Here is a 25,695-nt window from a genome sequence, read left to right on the forward strand (position 1 = left end):
CTTTCTTTCTTTCTTTCTTTCTTTCTTTCTTTCTTTCTTTCTTTCTTTCTTTCTTTCTCTTCCTTTCTTTGTTTCCTTCTCTTTCTTTCTTTCTTTCTTTCTTTCTTTCTTTCTTTCTTTCTTTCTTTCTTTCCTTCCTTCCTTCCTTCCTTCCTTCCTTCCTTCCTTCCTTCCTTCCTTCCTTTCAAGACAGGGTTTCTCTATGTAGCCTTGACTGTCCTGGAATTACTCTGTAGACCAGGCTGGCCTCAAACTCACAAAAGCTCCTCCTGCCTCTGCCTCCTGAGCGCTGGGATTAAAGGCATGCCCCCCCCACTACCACCTGGGACTCAGTTGAGCCTCTTTTTTCAAGTCTTTGGCATCAGTCTTGCCTTCTAAGTGCAATGCTGTGGTTTTGAAAAGGTTAAACCATTTTGCTAAGAGAAAAATGCAAACCAGAATTAGAATAAGCGGTTCGAAGAAAACTTATTTGTAGAAATATCCACATATCTGAAAACTGCATTCTTCAGAAACAAGAGTGATGTGCTTGAGGGATTCCTTAAAGAGAAGTTTGTAGACTGTAAAGAGTATGCTGGACCTGAGTGGGTGTATAGTCAGAGAAGCAGGAGATGCCAAGTCGTGGCACTGTCAAATGAGATCAACACAGGGAACTCTAACTTTGGATGGCTGGTGATGCATTAACCACCGGCATGCCTACCTATTACATAAGGAAGAATGAGGGGCTCTGTAGAGACCACCAATGAGCTTCTCTACCTTTGCCTCAAACAAACCAACACAGAGAGATGAAGATCTATGGATGAGATGGTCTAAAATTCTTGCTTGGCCAAACATGGTTACTAATTAGGAGTCAACCAGTTGATGCATTTGTTGGAAGCTTCTATGTAGCATGTCTCAGTGGTACCCCAGGAGAAATCACCCTACTTGACCACAGCCTTCCAGTTGGTAATTGGTGACCCTAAGTATTTCTTGTTGTAAAGTCTGGGAAAACACTGCTTCCAAAAATATACATAAATGAAAATAAAATAATATCTTCTAAAAATGAACTCTCAATTTTTAAAGTTCCACATACACCATACCCTTTGATAATTATATCATCATGAGAATATTGATCATAATATAGTATTATTATAATTTTACTATAGCAACTGGACTACTAGAAGACTCATTTTTTCAGAGGCTTAAATGTTGATTGCAGTAAATAATCAGTTTTTCTGAATGATGATTATTTGGCCTCCCAGGTAATAAGTATTTCCAGTGACAAGGAACAGTTAAATAAGCTAAAGGGTGGAATGCTGTGTCTGAGTGTTTTCAAAATCTTTACTTAAGACTAGAAGTGCTGCAACCATTATTAGCCATGGATCATAATTGTGATTGATGTGTATGCTCTTGAGTGCAGCAAGATGGGCCTTCTCTGATGTTATGGTGAGAATGGACACTCTAGTAACTTCTAGAAAAACTAATTCTGACAAGTGTGAGAACCTTAGCTGTAACTATCTTTTGGCTTTGTGGTTTCCAACTGGACATCTAATAATGAGCAACAATGAAAAACTTTAAGCCTCAGGTCTACTCGGTTGCTTATAATTTCTAATAATGAAAGCTAGAAACCCCATCAGCAACCTCAGTGGGCTAGTCCAAGAACAATGAATCATAAAAGCCAGATTTTAGAGTCTGGCCTACTTGGTTAAAATCCCCAACACTTGTTTGAGTTAACTTGTGAGTTATGTTCAGATAGCAAATTCTTATCCAGTCCACTGGAAATGAGATGTCAATTTGAATTTCATAGAGTCGTTATGAGGACTACACATCACATTGGGTACATCGTGTTTGGCTAGAGGTGGGCACATACTGTCTCTGACAACAGCAAATGCAACCATTAGTATACCCTCAGTTTATTTCAGGCATTTAGAAACTATCTTTTAAAATTCTGATGAGGTTGGACAGCTGGGCTGTCAATATCCTCACTTTACAAGTTAGGGACTTGGGGCCTTGGCTGGCTAAGTAGCTTCCCCACATTCACTCAGCTCTGGGATAGGGGCACAGGCTGGCTGACTGGATCAAGGTTCTCGCCAAGGATATCCCACCTCTTGTACTGTGGTGTATTTTGTCTGACTCCCTCTGTGTATGTGTAATAGAAAAATCATGTCACACACACATACATATATTTATAAACAGTTCTGATTATAGTACCAGTTTTTAAAAGGATGAGTTGTATGTGTATATGAGCTGTATGTGTAAAGTTCAGAGGGGTCTGAACACAGACACAATTGTCTCTGTCTATTGGTGTTAGAAGTGGCTTTGAATCTGGACTCTGAAAATTTCTGTCCTCTTCAGTTTTTCAACAGAAAAATTGGTTCTAGGTTGTGAACATCAAAATTAAAGGGATAGATGTGAAAATATAAGCAACCCAAATAAGACAGGAGGATGTTGGGTTTTTTAGACAGGTTTCAGGTGGCCTAGTGCTAGTGGCAGAGTCCGCTAGATACCTTGAACAACCTCCCTTCTGAAAATGACTCAAAACAGAAAGTCCCGAAGCAGTGTTTCTGTGAACACTTACATGTACCACGGTGGGGGCAGGTGAAGGGAAGGCAGGGACAGGCACTGGCTGAGGCTGGACAGTGACTTCAGCTGGAATGGTATCATCTTCATCTTCCCGGGGCTTCTGATAGGAGCAGCGGCCAATGTCAGCATGTTTGAAGGCTACAGGCCGTGCAAAGTCCATGGGGCTAACGAAATATAATCAAAATGAAAGTTTACCTTATTTTTCACCGTCTTCTTTCTTAATTAAGCCATTCCCAACTCTGCCTTGAAATGGTCAAGGTAGAGTTCCAGGTCTAAATGAAAGCTCTTCATAGCCTCTTCCTTAGGATGGTTTCAGATAACATGGGCACTACAGTGACCCTCATATTAAAGGAGAAAGCAAACAGGCTGCAGGATTGAGAGTTACTTACACAGAGTTAATAACAAGATTCCACACGCAGCCTTCAAAAGCAGGGATATTCTGGAGTGGGGAGGGCTGAAATTCAGGAGGAACGCCCCCAACGAAGAGCTTTTTCACTTCAATAGGCTGTTCTGTTGTCAGGTTTTGCGTATGCCTTCTGTCTTCATCAACTTGGACAGTGAAGATGCTGATAGAACATTTAAGGGCAACAGATAGTCAGTACACTTAGAAACGAATTTCCTGTCACCCCTCCTTCTCTGCTTCCCAGAATTTATTTTTCTGTTATGCTGCCATTGAGAAGAGGTCTAGCTCTGTAACTTAAGCTGGCTTTGAACTCATGATCTCTCTCAGCCTGTTGACAGGTAGAATTTTACAGGCATGTCCCATGCACTCTGACCTCTCATAGCTCTCAAGACGGCCCAGACTGGATGATTAGGACCTCTACACCAAGCAACTAACAAACACCATTGTTGCCAAGGACTTGGTCTCAACCTTGCTTATTAACTCAGCAACTGCTCAGCTGCATCCTGTGTCTCTGATGCAGGTGGCAACAGAGGTTTGCAGGCCAACACACTTTCTGTAAGAGCAGAGGCTGCAGCTCGGCAGCAGTGTCTAATCCGATAAGGATCTGTGAAGTTTGGCACAGTGTGGGGTTGCATTTTACTTGGCTCTTTGTGTCTTGGTTTGGGCTAGCTATTATCTTCTTGCTTGGGGACAAACCATCCTCCTGAGAGCTTAGACTGCAGGAATCAACAGCAAACACTTACAGTACATTTTCTAAGGAATGTAGCTGCTGGCTTTTGAATAGAAGAGGCAGGCCAGAACACCAAGCTAATTGTTCCTTGCAGTGATTTTCCTCAGTGGCTGTTTCATTAATTTCCCTAATTTGCTTATGAGTGATTACTCACACACTACTAATTGAGAACCGCTTACTACTTATTCACAACAATCCTTGGATCCAAAGGCAAAGAACCAAGAAACGGAGTTCTAATGATGAAAACAACCAAAGGCGTTTTCTCTTTTTCTCTGTAACAAGCAGGTTTTGAGCTTGGTCCCAACAGTGACCACAGCTCTGCCCATCGTGGTGGAGGGATTGTAAATGGATTACCGAGAACTTGGTTCTTATCCGAAGCTGAGACCTAAGTGCACGCCATTATTAATTGACTTTTGGTAACAACGGTGGAGGGGGGAGGGTAGGAGATCAAAGCGAGAAAGCTGGAAATAATAAATTAAGACATGTTAGGACTTGGAACTGAACAGTGGCTCCACTTTCACTTTGGTCTAATTCCAACATTAAAAAATAAAAAGAACAAAATAAACTGTCATAGCTTGAAATGTCACAGTTCAAGGGGTGTAGAGGCACAGGTAAGATTTTATTTCAAAAGGAAACCAGGGGGAACTTTTTTTTTCTTTAAAGAGAGGAGTGGGTTCGGCGTCACTGCTCAGTGTTGGTGGTTCGCGAGACTGAGGCAGCCACTCCTTTCCAGGTGTGAGTGACTCACAGAGCAGCGCCCTCCTGCAGCCAGCCTTCTCATGCTGAGGCAACGGTTTTGAACAACGCTCCCAAGGATTTAGCCCACTCCTGAGACATACCCAACGAGAGTAATTTTCTCATCTTGATTAAGGAGGGGCCCCTCTAAGGTAGATTCTCCAGCAGTGCTGTTGTGTCTGGGTAGCATAACAGCAGGCCTTACTACACTGCAATGCAGGAGCGTGAGCCTCTAGGAGGCCCAGACTGGAATTCAGTATTAATGCGTCTTCCTAGCAGCGTGACCTTGGGCCAGTTATTTAATCACTCTCGGTTTCATTTTATTCCTTTATAAAATGCAGATTAAAAACACTTACTTCAAACAGTGGAATACATTAATTAAGAGTTTGCCCCGAGGCTGTGGTACATAAGAAGGGCATTTTCCTCTCATTTTACGTTCAAGAAACATTGGATATAAATAATTGATTCAGTTCCTTTTAAGATAAGGACATTAACAACATATTCATTCTGGTATGATATTTTGCTTTGATTTTATGATATTCAAAGGTTTGTTTCATTTTTGATTATGGGTATGCATGTGCGTCCTATGTAGGTGTATGTGAGTGTGAGTGCAGGAGCTTAAGGAACCCCGAAGATGGCGCTGGATGCTGTGAAGCTGGAGTTGCAGGTAGTTGTGAGCCATTTGACGTGAGTGCTGGGAACCATGTTTGGTCCTCTACAAGAGCAGTGGTTAAGAGATGTGCTCTTAACCACTGAGCCATCTCTCCACCCCTCATTTATAGCTTTTAATGGGTAGGCTGCTTTATGCAAAAACACTATAATAAACACTCATCCCTATTAGGATTGTCGTTTTATCATTATATTCGTTTATAATTTCAGCGATTGATCTCATAATCATTTTATTTCTTATACTCTGTTCCTCACTTATTTGTAAAATGCATCTAATAGTTTTCCAAGTCATCAGCAATTGTGTATGTAGATGAAGGCATTAAAAGGAGTATTTATAGTTTACTTGAAAATGTAAAATGATTTTTTTAAAGATTTATTTATTATGTATACAATGTTGTCTGTATGTATACCTGCATACCAAAAAAGGACACCAGATCTCATTATAGATGTTTGTGAGCCACCATGTGGTTGCTGGGAATTGAACTCAGGACCTCTGGAAGAGCAGTCAGTGCTCTTTACCTCTGAGCCATCTCTCCAGCTCCAAAATGATTTTTTTTTTAAATTGACATCTACTGAATGCTAAGGGAGACAAGGCTGGGATTGCAGTGTCTGAATCCTGAGCTATGGCAATCCTTACTTCTGAATGTCTAACTTCCTGGTCTTTAGCTATGTTCTGCTCCTATGTAATGAGTGCTTTCACAGAAGACCAACTCAACTCAGTCCATTGTTCCAGTCACCCAAGTGCCTATTCCAGACCTTTGGGTTTCAAGATTTTTGTTTAATTAGAAGTAATGTCCCCAAGGTAGACTCCAGGGGAAAGATCAAAATGAAGAAGTCACAAAAGGCAGGGGTTATGGAGTATGGGAAAATCAGATAAGAAAATGATTGGGTTTCTTCCCAGCTCCCAAAGAAAGAGGTAGAAAAGGAGATAACAGGATGGGACCTAAAGAGGAGCAAGAGAACAGAGAAGGTCAGTCTTGAGAAATTTGTCTAACAATTTTGTAAAAATCCAAATAGTTTAAGAGTACTTATATAGTTATCACATTATTCTGGAGTTTAGGGAAAGAAATGACTGAGCCAATGCATATGAAAAACATTGGGGGAGGGGGAAGAAAAGCATCGGGAGAAAGCAAGTATTTTCAGATTAGTAATAGCACATCATACTCAATATCTAGTAATATAAATCTTTAAAGTCCCCAGTGGGTGAGAACAAACAGCAAGCCAAGCAGAGAGCATAGAAGGGGCGTTTAGACTGGTTATAACCAGTTTTAAACCCGGATCCTGTTTCTCCTATGCAATTTGAGGCAAATTATGTAATATTATCTCTTCTGGGATTAAAGAACATTAATACACTTCTCACACACAATTTAGAATGATTAAAAGACAATCTTGGTCTAGAGTTCGGCCCAGTGGATTCTTTAGAATTTCGGTAGAAATCAGCACAGTGCCTTTGCATGATATCTGTGGGCTCATTAGTGATCCCTGCTTAACCTGCTTCATTTGCTTGCTTATAGAGTAGACCATGACCGTGTTTTGACCTTAGGGTGCCAACGAGGACACAGTACTGAATGAGTTCCTGTTTTGGCACAGAAATTAGATCACCAAACAGTCATATGTCTAACACGCCATCTCGTAATTAACAGTGAATGGCAAACCTGTTTGTTTATATGGCTAATTAACCGAGTGACCAGTTTTCAGGGATGTATTGTATACAGGGCTTAATCAAATGAAAGCTGGATTGATGGCCAACAGCTGTGAAGTTGGCATAAAAAAATGCCCTTCTGGAAGAAACACCTGTTAAAAGGACACCTTACTACAATGTGGTGATACACTTTGGAATTGCTAAATTGTTTCTCTTGAAAACATCACACTTTTGGTGAATTTTGGTCACCTATGTTCCCCAAAATCTGCATTTGTTTATTGAAATCATTTGAGATTTAAAGACCCGCAAAATGTCCTTCTCACAGCGAGAAAGATTAACGTTTGGCAAGGGGCCGAAAACGTAGAGGAAAAGGCGTGCGAAATTGGTATTTTAAAGCACTCAGCAAAATTTTAAGTAAGGAAAGATAGTTCATGTTCCTACACCCTAAACACCCTGACTATGAAACCTTGCTATTAAATCAATAAAAGTTCTGAGTTGTCTAAATATTGCTCACTCATTTTTTTTTCTTCATTATGCTTTCCAAACCTTTCGGTCTAGACTCAACACAAGGCTTAATATTAATTCAGCCCACAAGCAAATGCTCCATATCACAACAGCAAAGCAAACCGAAGAAGGCTTTCTTATTCACTTAGAACACTGGGATCCCTATTGCTTTATCTAAATCGTTACCTATATAAGAGAATACTCAGAAAATAGAGACCTTTGCGATGTATGACACCAGCTGCTTCGGACCACAGCTCCCTGTCCAAACCATTGCTGCCCTCACAGGTGCTCTGTGCTCTCAGGTTTCATCAGATTGGATTTCTGGTTCTTTTCTCTGCCTTTGGGTTAATAAACGGATTGCTGGTCTGGAGGTCTGAAGCCCCCCCAAGTCCCTAGGCTTCTGTTTTCTTTTCCTCTCATTGTCCTTCTGAACTAATTTCCTCTCTGAATTGTTACACAGTATTTTGACGACCAACACAGATGGCTTTCCCAATAAAGCACACAGCACTGTGCAGAGACAAGGGATCAGTTTATAAGCTTAAGGGTGATTCCCTAGCTCGGGCACAGGACAATCAACCTTGCAGATTTGTGGAGAAGGGGCCACTCTAAGTGGTTACAGATGGCCATCATTCTCCTTTTCTGCTTTGACACATTTCTCCCAGAAAGCCGCTACAGGGCCCTGTACACTTTCAGGGAACACACAGGGCTGAAAGACACCTCTAAGGGGCTCAGTAGGTCTGAAAGCTACTGTCTTGATCTGTAGTCTTAGTGGCAGGTTTCTAAGCAGCTGCCATGATTGGTTGGGAACCTGAACGAACTAGCCAAAAGCTGCTGGCTCGATCTGAAATAGCCTGATCACCTTATTAGAGAAGAGACTGTTGGTGAAGTGTAGGAGGAGGGATTTTTTTTTCCCCTCTATAGCCTGAGATGCACTGTGTGATAGTATTGAGAAGAACCACATGGAAGGGAAACATTAACAGTGGAACTCCTCAGGCCCTTGAGGTTCCCAAACACAAAATACAAGCAAGGGCACAAGTGAATTGTCACCATTTGGTGTGTGTGGTTTGTCTCCACGGGCGGTTCAGGCAGAGAGCTGTTCTGGCAAAGGGAGTTCACATCAGTTACGGCAGCAGCGACTGCTCTGTTCCTAGTTACCCTCTAGTTCTTTCCATGTGCACCGAGTGTTCTCTCCCATCATGAAACAGGTTTGGCTCTGGTTTGATGACAATTTTCCTCATTGTTCGTGTCCCTGAGGATAGATGCACTTCCAGACGGCCCTTGTTGAGGAATAGGGCATAATAGGCCTACAGGGGGAAAAAAATGGTAGAGAAGATTAGACAGGAGCTGTGACAGCTTTAGTGATAACCTGCCAGAGCTGTAGAGAAGCCAAGGAGGATGTAAGGTTCTTCTCTAACACTCTGTCTTACTCACTTCGGACAGGCTCTCTCGCTGAACCTGGAGCTAGGCTGGAATCCACGAAGGCCTGGCAACAATCCTCTTCCTGCCTCCCATAGTGCTGGGTTATAGCTTCTTCTATTGCAGCATCTGGCTAGTAATGTAGAGTCTAGGGATTTGCACTCAGGACTTCACGCTTGGATAGCAGGAGTTCTTACATAGAGTTGATAAGGATGCAGGAATGTCTTTTTGTAAATCCATTGCCATTTTGTTCGTTGAGTAAGGGGGCAGGTGGATATACTAACATTAGTTGTCTGACAAGTTTCTGATGTTTAGCATTACAGCTCTGCTTCTCTTTGGCCTCTAACTTACAGGACTCATCAGGAATCAAAGGGTGTCAACAGCTATTTTCTACAAATTCGGTCTGACTCAACCTCATGGCATTTGAGTGTTGAGACTTTAATTTGTCACCAAGCTGGTGGAGTAGATCATTGCCATAAACATGTAACTCGCCTCCCACATTTGGAAGGAAGGAAGACAATTTTCCATCCACAAGCATGCCTGCTTTCCTCTTGTCACTGTTACCATAGCAACCAGCAGGGTTTTTGATATCGGATTATGAACTCCAGGGAGCCCGGGTGCAGTCCTTGAACAGAAGCGGATGCTACATGCACTCAGTCTCCTGGATGTCGGGGCACCTGCTGTACAGTGCTCACTCATTCTGTCCTCCGTGACTGATTAAGATGTTTTCCATCGTCATCATCATTCCCTTCAGTAATGTACTAGGTGATCTACGCAGCTGTGTGTCCAGGACACAGTGTGCTCAGGAGCAGCCCTCACCATCCGTCCACGGGGCCACCACAAGCTACTTACTCAGAAACTATTTCAGCTGATTATTGGATCTCGCCAACACATTTAGGGCAAGACAATCACAAATAACCTTCTGCGTAGTTCAACTGTTAGCCTTCACAAATAAAATATATCCATTTAGGCAACGCTGATTCACAACACACTTGGACAACTTAAACACCGTTTTCTTTTGAAGATAACAAATGTTATACGATTTTTAAAAGCTAGATATTCACTATCATTAAATGCTTGGGGCATTAAAATTCCATTTTTGTACTCAACCTCATTAGCCATCAGGGAAATGCAAATCAAAACGACCCTGAGATATCTATCACCTTACACCCATCAGAATGGCCAAGATGAAAAACTCAAGCGACAGCACATGCTGGAGAGGTTGTGGAGAAAGGGGAACCCCCCACCACTCTGGAAAGCTATCTGGTGCTTTCTAAGACAATTAGGAATAGTGCTTCCTCCAGACCCAGCTATACCACTGCTAGGTATATACCCAAAGTTTGCTCAAGTACACAAAAGAGATACTTGCTCAACCATGTTTATAGCAGCTTTATTTGTAATAGCCAGAACCTGGAAACAACCCAGATGTCCATCAACGGAGGAATGGGTACAGAAATTGTGGTATTTTTATACAATGGAATACTACTCAGCAATCAAAAAGGAGGAAATCATGACATTTGCAGGCAAATGGTGGGATCTAGAAAAGATCATTCTGAGTGAAATATCCCAGAAGGAGAAAGACAAACATGGTATATACTCGCTTATCTAGATCTACAAGATATGATAAACATAATGAAATCTATACACCTAAAAAAGATAATCAAGAGAACGGACATGGGGTAAGATGATCATTCCTCATTTAGAAAGACAGATGGGATGTGCATTGAATGTATGACAGGAGTCTACTGAGTGCATCTGAAAGACTCTAACTAGCAGTGTTTTCAAAGCAAAGACTCATGACCAAACCTTTGGCAGAGTACAGGGAATCATAAGAAAGAAGGGGAGTTAGTCTGATGGGGAAAGGATAGGAGCTCCACAAGGACCAAATATATCTGGGCACAGGGTCTTTTCTGAGACTGACATTCAACCAAGGTCCATATATGGATATAACCTAGAACCTCCACTCAGATGTAGCCTGTGGTAGCTCAGTAACCAATTGGTTTCCCGAAGTGAGGGGAACAAGGACTATTTCTAACAAGAACTCAATGACTGGCTCTTTGGCCTCCCCACCCCCAAGGGAGGAGCAGTCCTGTTAGGCCACAGAGGAGGGCTTTGCAGCCAGTCCTGAAGATACCTGATAAAACAGGATCAGTTGAATGGGGAGGAGGTCCCCCCATCAGTGGACTTGGAAAGGGGCATGGTGGAGATGAGGGAGGGAAGGAGGGACTGGGAGGGAATGAGGGATCGGGACACGGCTAGGATACAGAGTTAATAAAATGTAACTGATAAAAAAAAATAAAATTAAAAAAAAATTCCATTTTTGATGAACTTCCAGTACTTATTATTTCTCATGTTAATTGTCTTACTAAGAACACATTCTGTTTTCAGCACTTACCTGAAATCTGTTGATTTAAACCATTTATCATTGCTAAGACATTTGGAGCTGACAGATACTTAGTTATTGGTAGTGACTAAGTGAGCAAACATCCTGTGGTGAAAATTTTAGAATGTTTGGTTTGGTCCTCAATATTCCAAATATCATTTGCAAAAGAGAGAAAAGATTTTTATTTTTCAGGATTAGAAAACGAAGGATTTGGACTTTCTTTTTATATCTATTCAATGATTATTACATGCAGTGGAATGTTAAATATTACATTTCTTCCTCTATATCTCAACAAAAAAAATTTAGAAGACTTAAAAAAATAAATTATGTATATTTGTGTATGCGTTCAGGTGCCTGTCCAGGCCAGAAGAGGGAATCAGACTCCCTGAACAGAGTTCCATGTGGTTGTGAACCATCCCTGGGCTCCTCTGCAAGAACAGCCAACAGAGTTAATCCTTGAGCCATCTCTCCAGTCCCTCGAGAAAGCTTTATTCTGACTGATGTATTCCACCTGATATAAATGCATTTATGTAAATGCTGAAGACACGTCTATGCTCAAGTCAAATCTGTTGTAATCTGCCATGCAACTTAAGAAGCCAGCATTGTAGACCCCATGAGCTTCTTCCTGGTTCCTTCTTTCTGCTTCTCAGAGGTATCGCTCTCATGGGATTTATTATCTCAGAATTTCAAAAAATTATTTTTGAGGATTCACATATGTATCTGTAAATAAAATGCTCAAAGTTTCATCTGAAGGAAACCGAGACAGCTGAGATCATGGCATCTTCACTGCTCCTTCTCATTCCTCTCACTCATCCCTGATCTCCCGTTAAGTAGTACTTCATCCCTTGCTACTACTGCTTTCTACACCATTGAGCCAAAATACAGTTTACTGGTCTCTTTTTTCAGCTGATGCATATTTGGGTTCTTTTTAAGCTTCTCTATGTAAGTAAGAACTGTTCCTTGAAGGCATTTTTGTACCTGTCTCATTGTGTGTCTGTGTCAGTGTTCGGGTCTGTACATGGAGTGGAATTGCTACCTTGAAGACTAAACATATGATCCTCCTCATAAAATGAATCCAAAGCAGTCACCAGAGCAACTGGGTCAGTCTCCTCTGTCCACAGCAGTAAGAGCTGCCTTTAACAAAGGCTTTGCCAGCACTTGTATCATATTTCATAATGTTCTATCACTCCAGTGGATATACTGTGGGTTGAAAATGCACTCCTCTATTATCTCAAAGTTGAATGTTTTACATTTTTTTTTGCATGCATCATGCCTTCTCTTCTGTTATATCTGTTCAGACATGTTCATTATTGTACATGTTTCAGTTGCATCTTAGTTTCTAAAAGCTGCTTTCCCATTGTGGTTATGAGGTTTTTGAAGGTTACATTTGCAGTATCTTTTCAAACAGATGCTTGCATTTTGTGCTTTTTGATGAATGGAGAGTTTTAATATTTATATGATTGTACTTACACTCTTGTTTTGTTTACTAAATCTTTTCCAGGAGCTCAGAAAGACCAAAACCATCTATTTATTTACTATCTGTCTGTCTATCTATCTTCTATCTATCTATAATCTATGTAGCTAGTCTCTCTCTCTATCTCTCTGTGTAATTTTTATGTACACACATACATACATTTACAGGAGGAAGACTTTTTCCTTCTATGGAGCTCTGGTTATTTTTGAACTCATGATATAGACTAGGCTGGCTCAAAATCAGAAAGATATACCTACTTCTGCCTCTTGAATGATAGAATTAAAGGCATGTGCCACCATATTGGGCTGGTTTCTTCTGAGAGTTTTAAACTTTTATTTATTTCTAAGTTTACACTTTTAATTTTCTGAGAACCTATTTTTCAGTTTGATACAAGGCAGAAATTGTTTCATTCTTTCCTGTATAAAAACATGGAGATAACCTAAGACCCCTGCACAGATGTAGCCCATGGCAGTTCAGTATCCAAGTGGGCTCCATTGTAATAGGAACAGGGACTGTCTCTGACATGAACTGATTGGCCTGCTCTTTAATTACCTCCCCCTGAGGGGGAAGCAGCATTACCAGGCCACAGAAGAAGACACTGCAGCCACTCCTGATGAGACCTAATTGACTAGGATCAGAAGGAAGGAAAAGAAGACCTCCCCTATCAGTGGACTTGGGGAGGGGCATGCATGCAGAGGGTGGAGGACGGGAGGGATTGGGATGGGAAGAGGGAGGAAACCACAGGGGGGATACAAAGTGAATAAAGTGTAATTAATACAGAATTTTTAAAAATTAAAAAAAAGAAAAAACAAAACAAAACAAAACAAAAACAACAATGGCCCTGTACTCATTCAGGTAATGTCTACTGTTTTCTTAATGATCTGAGATACTACCCATTGGGTATATCTAGTCTTCCCTATTCTCTACTACCAGGACAAGGCTTTCCAGGAATGACCCACATTACTGCAGTCTAAACCTCTGGCTTAGAAAGAGCTGATATCTGGTATAGCATCCCGACCACCATGTTCTTCTGTTTAAGGAGTTTTGGAGGATTGTGATCTTTGATAGAATAATAATAACAATAATAAAAACTGACATGCCATAACTGGCAAGAAAGACAGGATGGCATTATTGTTGAAATTAAATCTGTACATCATTTTAGGGAAAATTGACATATTTTTAATAATGAGTTTTCCTCTACTAACAAGATGAATATGTGCATTCATTGAGAATGACTTTAATGGCTTTCAAGAACACTTTACAGTTTTCTCATCTATGTCTAACTGATGTGTTTATTTTTTAAAATACGCAGCTCCTTTTGTTATCAAGGTAGTTGTTCTTTTGTTGCTGCTGCAGAAATGTTGCATATGAAACAGCCACCCTTTCTTAGGTCCTAGTTTGTATTTTGTAGCATATCACGTGTCTGTGATGCTCTTCCATCTGGACCACTAACCATCATCTTTTTACAGACAGAATGTGTCTTCCTCTTAGTCCACGAAGTGCTTTGTAAAATCATGATTGCTGTTAAACTTTACCCATTTTTCTTAAATCTGTTGAGATGGTTTATGATTTTTAATTTTTAAATATTAGAGTATAATTGCATTCTTTGAGGATTCTACGCTTATTTATTTATTTCGTGAATGTGTTTATGGATGTGTTGGGGGCACGTGTCTGTCATGGCATGAGTCAGGAATGCAGGAATCAGAGGACCAACCACTTGTGGGGGCCAGTCCTCTTCTTCCACTATGTGGGCTCTAGGGATCAAACTCAGGCAATCTATTAGTCAGAAAGGCCTTAGCCTTCTGAACCATCTCACTGGCCCCTATCACTGTGTTCTTGGGATTCTCGTGGCTATACAGAGTTTGCTCCTCTTAACCAATCTCTTGTAGGCATAATTGTGTTTTAGAGAAAGAAAGATTTTGTTGCCTACTAGTGATTTTTTTCAATATTAAAGTCTAAGGATTTAAAATGTCTTCAGTGAACGTTCAGGAGAGTTCAGATGCTAAAGTACTTCCTTTGCAAACACAAAGAGGACTTCAGTTTGACCCCCAGAACCCACATTTTAAATAAATCCAGGTGTATTTCCACATGCCTATAATTCTAGCACTGATGATGTGGATACAAGCAGATTTATGGGGCCTGCTGGCCAGCCAGCTTAGCCTACTTGGTGAGTTCTAGACCAGTGTGAAACTCTGTCTCAAAGCAAAACAAAACAAAAAAAGATTGACAGCTGCTGAGCTTTGGCTTTCACACTTAGACACACACACACACACATACACACACACACGATTTGCACCTGTGCCCACACACGTACATCTCCCTACAAATACATACAAATATACAGACAAAGACCTAAGGTGCTTTCATATTCAAGGGTATATTTGTAGAACAGTTGGTTTATTTCCTTGATCATACCTGACTTGGTAATAACTATGAATCCTCTTACTGAGAATGACCAGTCCTGGTTATCCAAGATGATGGTCAAAATAAGTTATTCAAGTCTAAACTCTAAAACCAATTGAATGGTGCCATTTGAGGCATGCCCTTCACCAGCTGAGCATCTCCACACCTTCTAAAGCTGCCATTTGAAAGCGAGGGAGAAATGTTTTATGAATGAATTGCAAAGGTACCTGTGTAGTCTGCCTCCGTTTCCTCCTGGGTGGTGTTGGTGTCCCTCCGCTTCCCAGGAGAATGATCCCAGATTCGTTCTTGGTACTGAAGGACAGATTGATTTCTGTTCCAACATCAATGGGAACAGGGGCAAGCTCTACAAAGCCAGGCTTGGGGAAGCTAACTGTGTAAACATTCTGGGGGGCGGGGAGAAGAAGAGCAATCATCAGAAATGAGGGCCTCAATTCTCCACACCACTTACTTCCACAATACATTCAATGTGATTACAGAAAAAGTGTAATTTTAGGAAGCATGAAAATCTATAGTCACATTGAAAGCTTAAGAGCAGTTGAAGTTTAAAAAATACTGTTTCAAACACAGTGAATCTTTGGAACAGTTCAGTTTAAAATTTAAGTAATTATGGTCTCTTTTAACTATAGAACTCTTAATGTGAAATGTGGAAGATTATTGGTAGACATTTTTTTTGTTTGTTTAAATCTACCTTGCTGTCTTTCTTAAGTCTCTTGATTCTGTAGTGTCAATTGATTTCTTTTTTGTTTCAACAATATGTGTCACCTTGCCTAATATCTATATTCTTTCTCAGGATGAGCCCATGGGAAAATGTTCATTAATATCAAGAACACAAATATTGTTTAGAATAATTTCTACAGATGTAGCCTAATTATTGAAAAATAGATAAACCAAATATTTCATGTCTGGTGTATTTATTTTTATTTTTTCAAAATGGAAATAATACCACTGTCTTGGGCTGACCATGGAGTTCACACACCTGCGTTTCAGAGACTAACACAAGCAAGTAGCCTTCTAGGATGCATCTGTTCTTCATTCACTTCACCTTCCAGAGCCATGTCCATGTGTGCATGTGTGTGTGCCTGTGTGTGCATACATGCTTGCATGTGTGTGTGGGATTGTGCATATGGATGCAGCACCCACAGAGGCAGGAAGAGAACTCTGGAAGTGCCTTCAGCTGGAGTTACAGGCAGTTTTGAGCCATCTGCTGTGGGAACCACGAGTAATTCCTGCTCAAGAGCAGTACAGGCCCTTCATCACTGAGCTATTTTTCCAGCCCTGTGACATCTCTTTTCAAATATGAAGAAAAGTTCTCTGCCATGGAGGAGCTCTACCATCTGAAAGAGTTGGCATTTATTTCAGCAAGACCATGTCACTGGATATTTAAAGTACCTAAAACATTCAGTTTAGGCAAAGAAAAAAAAAAAAGAAAAAAAAATCTTTCCTGTGGGTTATCCTCCCTCTTCCTCCCCGAAAGGGTTCCAAGGCCCAGTTAAATGGCACCAGAGTTGGTACAACGTATGATATGCTTTCTACTCTGATTTTCAAACGTCACAATTTTAGATTGTTCAGATAAAACTACTGAACAAACTTTTCCGTGTTTGTGCATATCATATCAAATCCTGATTCTGGAATGCCTTTACACAGGTGTTGTCATTGTGCATATAGGCTGTTGAGTTCAATCCCTCTAGACAGCTTTCCACTCCCATGTGTGAATCTTTTATGTTTAGATGAGGGTTAGATGTTGGAGATTTAAATTCTCGGTAAGTTTTTCTTGGAGAAGACAGTATGGACAATTAGAGTTTTATTTCTTTCTGTATTTTCTTCTTAAGCTTGCTGCGGGAGCCTCTGGCCACATCACACAGAACCTGCAGCTATGAGTGCGAAGAGACAGACAGGTCTGTTCCAGTCTTGAAATCTCACTGCGCAGAAGGTAAACTCCATCTTTTCTCCAGTTTCCTGTCCTTTATCCATCTCATTGAACCCTACTGGAGTGATTCCAAATGATTTGGATTGGAGGAATCAGCCAAAAGGAACAGTTATATCACAGTGGATAATTAAAAAAAAAACATGTTTGATAGAGTCAACATTTTTAAAAAAATGTCATCACTATAGGATTTTCATAGAGTTCTTGCAATGTTTTCTGGCCACCTTCAGGTACACCATAAGTATTTTAAGGGAGGAAAATGGTGCGCTGCCTCTTTCTCCCATTGGCTATCCAGAATTGAAGAGTCAGCACTGAGCACTCACCCTTAGGCTGCTTTAGCCACAAAGAAGAGGTTCTGAGATGCAAGAGATTTTGCAGTCATGCCACATGAGTCTCTGCAGAGTTGGACAAGATGCTGCACTCTGGTGGGCTGGTGGATAGCTTTACTCAGTTTTTGTGTAAACTACTAATATATTCTAGAGAAAGGTAATCAAGCTGTATAATGTGCAAAGATGAATGCGTTTAAGAAAGATGATAAAAAAAATGAGAAAAGGTGTTATTGGAAAGGAAGAGACAACCAAACAGAAGAGTTATTCATATTATAGGTGTCTGCTATATATTTAAGTACTCTACAGTTTGAAAATGGAGCACAATTCTGGCTCTTCACAATACCATTCCCATCACAGTGATTTATACAATGCTCCAGTTCTACTCTGTCATCTATGCAAAGCTAAGAACAGATCAGGACAAATCTAAAACACTAACAAAGGAACAGGTTTAGAAAAAGCACTCATGTTAAGCAAATGAAGTATGACACGAATGTGTTAGAGAACTTTTAGAAACAGACTGACCTCCAGTGAACAGCCTTTGGTCACCCCAACATAATCAGGGCTGCTGAGTATGTTGTATGGAGTCCTTGAAATCTCGATATCTTTGAGGCAGCCGGAATATTTCTTCACATTTACCTCTGGCCTATTGAGTGGTCAAATGGAGAACAAAAGCAATACCGTTAGTGTGATGGCAGTGTAGGCTCTGAGCCCTGGAAAGAGGCAATGTGGAGCAAACACACACAAACACACACACACAGAGGCAGGTGCTTGTCTACCATTGCGCACAAGCACACACGTGCACTCAGCAATCCCTGCTTTCTGATACGTGATGGTTGGACTGAGGGCATTTGCCATCGCTCCCTACACAGCATTCTGATACTGTTCTCCTCTCTAGAGAAACTTCACTCCTAGCATTTCAGCACAAGGCCCAGAAATCAACTGACTTATTAATCTTTCATGTGCATAATGAAATAAGTGCTTCTTGCTTCTTGTTTCCAATAAAGAGCAAATGATTGTGCAAGCAGAATAATTCAATTATTGCGAAGAGCTCTTAAAAGTCTTGTTTGAAATTTAGGAAGGGTATTTGGAGATGTTTATTTGAGAAGCTCTAGAGAGAAGTGTGTGTGCTTGTGTGTGTGTGTGCGCGCGTGTAGATGTGTGTGTAAATATGTGTATGTTTATGTGTGTCTGTGCCATAACAAAATGAGTCAAACTAATGCAAAATAGTCAGTTCTTCTAGTACGGTTTATGTTTTCTACACCCAAGCTACTCTTGAATGCTTGCTTTCTGCTCACTACTTCCAAAGACACATCAAGCATGTCAATAGATTAAAAATTAAACAGAAATTAATTTTCTGCGCTTGACTCTAGCTCTGATTTATTATTTGATACTTATCAAGTGGTCTGATTCTTCCAGGACTCCATACATGTATGCAATCAGTAGGCATGACGGCAATGACAGTAGCGCCTCCGATTTCAATGAGCAAAGTCTGGGTGTGCTGTTGAGCACAGCACATCTGGCTGCCCAGTTGACACATACAGACAGGATGTGAATGGTGATGACAGCTCTCGAGTCTATGACAGCAGATCCATGTGATGATGGATGTGCCCCATTCTACACTGTCCAGCTCATAGTTTTCTAGTTCCCAGGCATCTGTGGCTATTGGGACTTGCAGTGTAGTTGTACAAGGGGGAAGCTGAGTTTTGTTCTAGCGTATATTTTAAAGTTAAATGCCCACAGTGGCTACTACACTGAACAGTGTTGAACTATAAGGGTAAAAATTGTAATTTTTCATTATGTAGTGTTAATGAGCATCTGGAAAGTGTCCAATTGACACCAACATTGCACTTGATAGGCTAATGATTAATTCTCCTCTCATCATCCCTTGATGCCAAGTTTCTCGTTTTCATCTTTATAAAAAAACACATGGCACAAGGAAAAACAGGTGGGAAAGAAAATTAGACCCTGGCAGTCTGTACCAGATGATTTATTTTTTGTCAAGTATCTGTTCTGTTCTCCACCTCCATCCTTGCTTTTCTGGAACTTCTTTATTTCCCTTCATTATTTTCTCTGGTTCCCAAGGTCTTCTCCTTCCATTCCTTCACTCAGTAATTATGAAAAACTCAGCCAGCTGGAGGGAAGGCCTCTTGTTTATCATTATGTACAAAGCAAAGGGGGGATGGTGGGTTTCATTTTCTGGGCTCTCTTACTTGTCAACTGTCCTTTAGAGGAGGAAAGCTCTTTCAGAATTTGGGGTGAGGGGAGAGCTTTGTTAATAGAGTAAATCACTCCGAGTTTATTGTTTCACAGAAATACTAAGATCCTTTTCAGAATGTAATGATTTAGCAAATTCAACATTATGAAAGTCTCAGTGATGAGTCATGGTACAGTGATTGCTTCCTAAGGTGACCTCAGGTAAGGTGACCCCAGGTCTCCTTCCTGAGGCTCACCACTCATGCACAAAACTTCCAAGGCTACACGGTGGTATCCTGGAGTTTTATTTATCTGGATTTCCACTGAATGTTCAGTCTTTGCCTTTTACCCATCTCTGCAAACAGAACATGACTAGTTTCAGAATTATGTAATGAGAAAAGCAACTTGTTTTTATTTTTCCCACATTCAATGTTTTCTAGTTTCTGATATTAAAATGCAGTCTTTCCTTTCAACATTTTTCTGGGTCATTTCAGCTTCATTATCTCCTGTTCAGAAATCTGGCACAATTAGGCTCTGAAATGCCAAACACCTTTGGCTTTGGCCAGGGTCAGCCATCCATTCACATATCCAGGATTTGATCAGCCACTTACAAGGCTGCTAATTCTTCCTAATTTCTATCTTCAGGGAAGAATGCAAAAGCTACTGAAAAGCTCTGGAGAGACTGTCTTTAAATCTCTCCACTTGTAACTCAAATATTCATTTGAAATGTAGTATCTGCAGAAGTTCTTTTCAAATGTCTCCATAGATATTTTTAAATATGACAATAAACAAACAGCTGTAACAAGAGGTGCAGTGGCTGCATAAATGCATATTTGCAGGCCTGCAAAAAGCAAGAAGGTAGTGCTAAGCATTTGGTAGCACAGGTGGCTTGTTGAGCAAACAGCATAGTACTAGTGAGGCCAGAGTCTAAGCTTCTGTTCCTGAAGCCATCTTACCATGGTTCCACTGAATTCAACTATACCCAGAAGCTTGACTAAGCAGCTGCCCTTTGGACACTAGGATGCCCTGTGCCGGGTGGGTATTTGAACAAGTAAGCAGCGAAATTCCCTTAGGGCTGGTGAAACAACAGAAGTGGTAACCCGACTGATGGTGGGCAAGAAGCAGCCTCTTGGTAAGTGGGGGGAAGCATGAGGACTCCGGATGTATGCATTATTTGCCATGAAATCTACTGTGGAAGCAACTGCATTGGTGTTGATCTGCTGCTGCATGACTGCTGTCCCCACAAAGCCACATTTCCCCAGCCATGCACTGAAGAAGGCATGCATAAATTTAAATTTTACCTTGCTTTCATACTAAGCCAATGGGAAGAGAAAAAAAAAAACAATTTACTTATAATTGCATTTTCATTTAACAAAACAACAAACTTCAATAATAAATCTTGTCATAAGCCCATCTCATAGAAAGGAATATTTGAATAGGGGACACTGAATAGATAAATGTCCTCAATGGAGGTGAAATTAGAAATCAGAGACAGCCATTCCCCAAACTTTACCTCTTAGACATTTTTGTTTCGGGATATAAATTCAAAGTTGTTATTTTTGTCGGCATGACATGTGGGGAAGCACACCAACACGGTATTTATGAATAGCTTATAAATATTGCCTCTCAGAATGCCCAACAATTTATGTGAAAATAATTTGTGTTTACCACCTCATCATATAGAGAGCCTGACGACAGGTAAAGGCGTGGATTCTTTGTCCATCACACACATGTATGTAAGGATTATCCTGAAATAGTGGGCCAGGTTACAGCAGTATTATAGTTTAAATTGCTGAATGGAGACAGTAGCATTTCAGTGCTGAAGATTCAGAACACAGCTTCCAAAAATATACCCGAGATACAAGCCGTTTTCAATGAAGTTAATTCATGACACGTTTGTGGGTGTCTCACAAACACACTTTCTGATACTAAAAGTCATGACATGAACTATTTTTAAGTAGTCTTATTTTACTACATGTAGTTCATTATGAATATAGTCAATGATTTTGCAAGGTAAAGCTTGGATTTAAGTAGATACTTGACCGCAAGCATTTGGAGTGCTGCCTGGCACACAGTAGGCATTCAGCAATCATGTGTTGAATGCATGTTTAGCAAAGGAATTACTGAGTGATAACGGCATCACTATTCAAATCACCTTGGTCATTTTTATAAGTTGATGCTTCATAATCACATCACTAATAAATAAATAACGTGTGTGTGTGAATGTGCACACATGACCTGTACCATGAAGCTTATCCATATACCTCTATGCATGACTGGTAATTAGACAATTGCCCATGAGTAGACTTTGGGAAAAACAAGTTCAGTTTATATGAAACTGTCAGACAAAATGAGCCCAAGGTTCCACTGGTCAGTATTGGAATTAGGGAGTTAACTGGCCCCTATAATTTCCAAATATAGCATTCTAAGAATTCTCCAGATGTAGCATTTTTATAGAGTAGAAACACCTTTATAGGACTTCCATACCCTTTATAAACCACCAACAAAAAACCCAAAAACCTCAAATCATGGTACTTCTCTGAGGGTGCCATAACTACCCACTGTTTAGCCAGATCAGCTGATTCCATTTTAACCAGATTCAGCAAATGTATAGCAAGAAATAGATGCTCCAGGAGGTTGGCTTCCCATGTTTTATATTAAACAGCAAACGATTTAAATGCTGCATGGGGTATTTTCTGACTTCTCAGTCCCTGTTTTGAACTAAGTGAAGTGTGAGCTAAAGGTCTGTCTCCCTGCCCTGCTTGCTGCGGAGCATATGAGACATTTCTGAACCATGCTAGAACAGGCATGTGAATAAGGAACGTCACTTAGTATTGGATGGAAAAACCCCGCTACGCTATTATGCTGCTAATGCTTTAGCAATAACATAGATTACACTCACGGTGTCCCTAACGCTGACTAATTTCCAGAAGCCTGCACAATGTCAAATGCCATTCTCTCTGGTGACTGTGCACGGAGAACAGCAGTTGCAAGACCCACATTCAGCTTCAGCTTCCGCCTTTAATTACTCTCATAATTCTTTTCAGCAGGTGTATATAAGAGAAATAGCAATTCCAATTTATCTCTTCAATAAAGATGTCAAATTAATCCCCAGTTTCTAAATCCTGGTGTTGTTCTTACATGCAACATGATTTTTTTGATTAGTCCTTTCTGTAGCAAAGGTTATACAGCATTGCTATTGTAATTAAACTTCACAACTCTAGTGGCACAATGGCCATTTAATTAAAACTTTCACTTTAAATATACACTAGGTTTACCTCAAGTTTCTTAGAGTTGGGAGGCCACCAAAATATATTTTGTCATCTGCTTTCAAGTCAAGACCAAAGTTGTTTCCAGAAGATGTCGTGGCTACATTCTCCTCCTGGTTAGTATCAATGTCTACGATTGATATGTTGGCTATAACAGAGATAGGAATATTCCATTTAATTAGCACAAGGTTCACCACAGCTTTGTTCTTGCTAACAACTGGAGATACATTCAGTCTAAATTTCAAAAAGACATTGGTGTTCTCTCAGCATGCATATTACACCATTAACCATCAATGTATAACCATAGCCTCAAAACAGTACATGATTGGAGCATCCACATCAGAGCGTGCAAGTAATGGCTTCAGTGAAGGCAGATCAGTGGAGACCAAAGAGAGAAGTTTAGATGGCTATCAACAAAGCACTTGATATCGCTTCTTATACTAAAGGGAATTAGTATTGTGTTAGCACAAGTATCTAACGAGAAACTGGATAATTAGAATGTTTCTGCTCTTTGCCTCTCCTTGTGAATTTCAGCATCCTCATAAGTACTGAGGTTTCTCTTCATTTGCAAACTGTTACTTGTATGAAATCATAGCATACAGATGTAGATAACTGGTCCCATGAGGTGGTGAGATCCACATCTACTGTAAAACACATTTTAGACTTGGGGGTGGTAGTGGTGTTGAGAGTGATGTACGCCTTTTTGCTTTTCTCTTCAATCTCAGAGGATTTTTTTTAATGTGGAGAGGATTAGAGCACAGACATAGAGAAGGAAAAAGATGTCACATCTCTACTGAGACTGCATTGTTTAGAAAGCAAATGGGAATTCTTTATATTATTCATTTTCTTCACTCATTTCTGAGGGTCAGGCTAGGTTCTTTTGGAATTATGTGCTTCCTCAGGAAGCATGCTACATACGTAGACCTAACCTTCAAGTATTTCATGTTTTGGTCCCTTGATGTATACTGAGGCATCGGCTTATTAATCTGACAGGTTTTGCTTTTGGATCTTTGCCTGGTGGAAGACTGGCATTAATGTGGGTTTGGAAGTGTGTATTTGAACAATTAGCTATAAGGGAATCTCTAAATGTTCACTGTTTGCAACATTTATTTCTTCTGTGTTCCTGGTTCAAACACATGTGACACACACTGACTCAGTGTTGAACATATATCTTCATGCTTGACTGCCCAGACTGTTCAGCATGCCAACGGACTCTGCAGTGCTCCAGCACAGGGGCCGGCTGAGGGACTACTCAAATTTGTTTGAGCATGAAAAATTATTAAAGTGTCTGTGTTCATCATCATTTAGAATTGAGGTTATTTGGAAAACAAAAAAGCAACAAACTCCAAACTTCTACTGTGGTCTACAGTGCTACTGTCCCTCAAAAATCTATCTTCAATTAAATCAAATACCATCAACCCGTAAAAATGACCAAAATCAAATAACCCAAGCCTCCAACCCTAAACTCTCTCTTTCTTTCTCTCCCTGTCTCTTTTTTGTGGAAACAGGCTATTGCTGTATAGCCCTAAGTGGCCCGGAACTCACTCTTCAGACCAGCCTGGCCTTGTCCTCCCAGGGATCTACCTCCTAAGTGATGGAATTAAAGGTGTGCACCACTATACTGTGCAAAAAAGGTCCACTTTTGTCAAAAAAAATCGGAAGCCAAACCAAATAAAATAAAAACTACCATAAAGGAATGATTGTCCCATTAAGATATATTTAACAAATCAATATTCAAAACTTTAATTAATTTATTCATATATTTAATTACCTTTACACATACAATTAGCTCTCTATACACATGCCTCTTAGACCAAACAGGAAGTTAAAGAAAATAGATTTATGGAACTGTTTTTTTTAAAGCTTTCATACATATTTATTTTTTTAAAATCCAGATCACAAGAAGGTTTTATATGGTGCTGTTCACTGGACTATGAAGCCTGTCCCTCTGCAGACCTGGGGGATATTTTAATGGTGTTCATGAAATAGGATTCAGCCTCTGTCACCAGCAAGCCAGTGATAGGACATACTGTCCTATGTGGATATGTGCAGTTTTAGAAGCCATTCCCAGAATCCAAGAGCATCAACATAATTCAAGAGAAACTCACTAGCCCCAGAACTAACACTGATGAAGATGTAGGCTGACATACTTTTACTTCTTTTAGAGGAGGGCTTTCCTACAGCCTTTAAGAGTGCCAATAATGAAGAAGGTTTGGGTAGGAAATGTTACGCTTGTCATCATTTTTTGAATATAAAAAGTATCTACCCACACACAAATTTAGATTTGATGGATCCAGCCATCAATGTTATGAGTATCCAGGGTAAAAGGAGTGTTATTACACAATAAACACAGCATGGGGGCTTTGTATGTAATTTTGCAATAATCCCTGTGTTGTTATACACTTGTTTCTACCTTGGTAATCCTTTTGTTCTCTAAATTCAACAACAACAACAAAAAAAAATTATTTTTAGCTTTGGTCCCATTCAGTGCACTTGGGGACTACACTTCTGTTTATGGCTGTTGGTTTTACTCAAGGCTTAAGGAGAGCGAGGAATACCCCCAAGTAGTGATTCTGAGTTTCAAGCAGAGGTTTTACAAACAGTAATTGAAGCAAAGCAACTAATATGATTGCTGATTACACAGAATCACCTACATTGCTAGAGCCTTGGTTCATCTCTCTCAGTACTTGGTGTCCTCCTATCTCAAAACCTTCTGGACTTTCCTCCCTAGCCCCATTTTAAAACCTGAGCACCTTGAATCCTCACCGTAGTTTTACTGAAATATTTGATGCTGTTAGCATCTCTTTCATTGTAGAATTTTTTTTTCCTTTGGCTTTCCAAGGTGCCAACCTCTCTAGATTTTCTTTCCTCTAATTTTCAATCTCTTCCCCTTCATCTTTAAGGAATGTTTTAATCGCATTAATTTAACAAGTGTGTTGCACACAAATGAGGAGTCAGTTCTCTCCTTTGACCATGTTGGTTCTGCGGGTCACACTGAGGAGAGGCGATTTGCTAGCAGGTGCCTTTACCTGCTGACTCAT

At 40.3% G+C, this 25,695-nt stretch overlaps 1 protein-coding gene across 1 annotated transcript in view; it reads right to left on the minus strand.

Annotated features, from left to right (window-relative positions):
• The window catches only part of Lama2 (laminin subunit alpha 2), a 591,463-nt gene that overhangs the window by 18,361 nt on the left and 547,407 nt on the right, over positions 1-25,695 (minus strand). Inside the window, exons 51-56 of the mRNA XM_060373445.1 lie at positions 22,664-22,802; positions 17,715-17,835; positions 15,146-15,322; positions 8,398-8,546; positions 2,949-3,125; positions 2,555-2,723 (exon numbers count right to left, since the gene is read on the minus strand). Coding sequence (XP_060229428.1) covers positions 2,555-2,723; positions 2,949-3,125; positions 8,398-8,546; positions 15,146-15,322; positions 17,715-17,835; positions 22,664-22,802 — 932 coding nt within the window. The remainder of the gene's footprint in view (positions 1-2,554; positions 2,724-2,948; positions 3,126-8,397; positions 8,547-15,145; positions 15,323-17,714; positions 17,836-22,663; positions 22,803-25,695) is intronic.

Source organism: Meriones unguiculatus, chromosome 20, assembly GCF_030254825.1.
Source record: "Meriones unguiculatus strain TT.TT164.6M chromosome 20, Bangor_MerUng_6.1, whole genome shotgun sequence".
NCBI classification, from domain to species: domain Eukaryota; kingdom Metazoa; phylum Chordata; class Mammalia; order Rodentia; family Muridae; genus Meriones; species Meriones unguiculatus.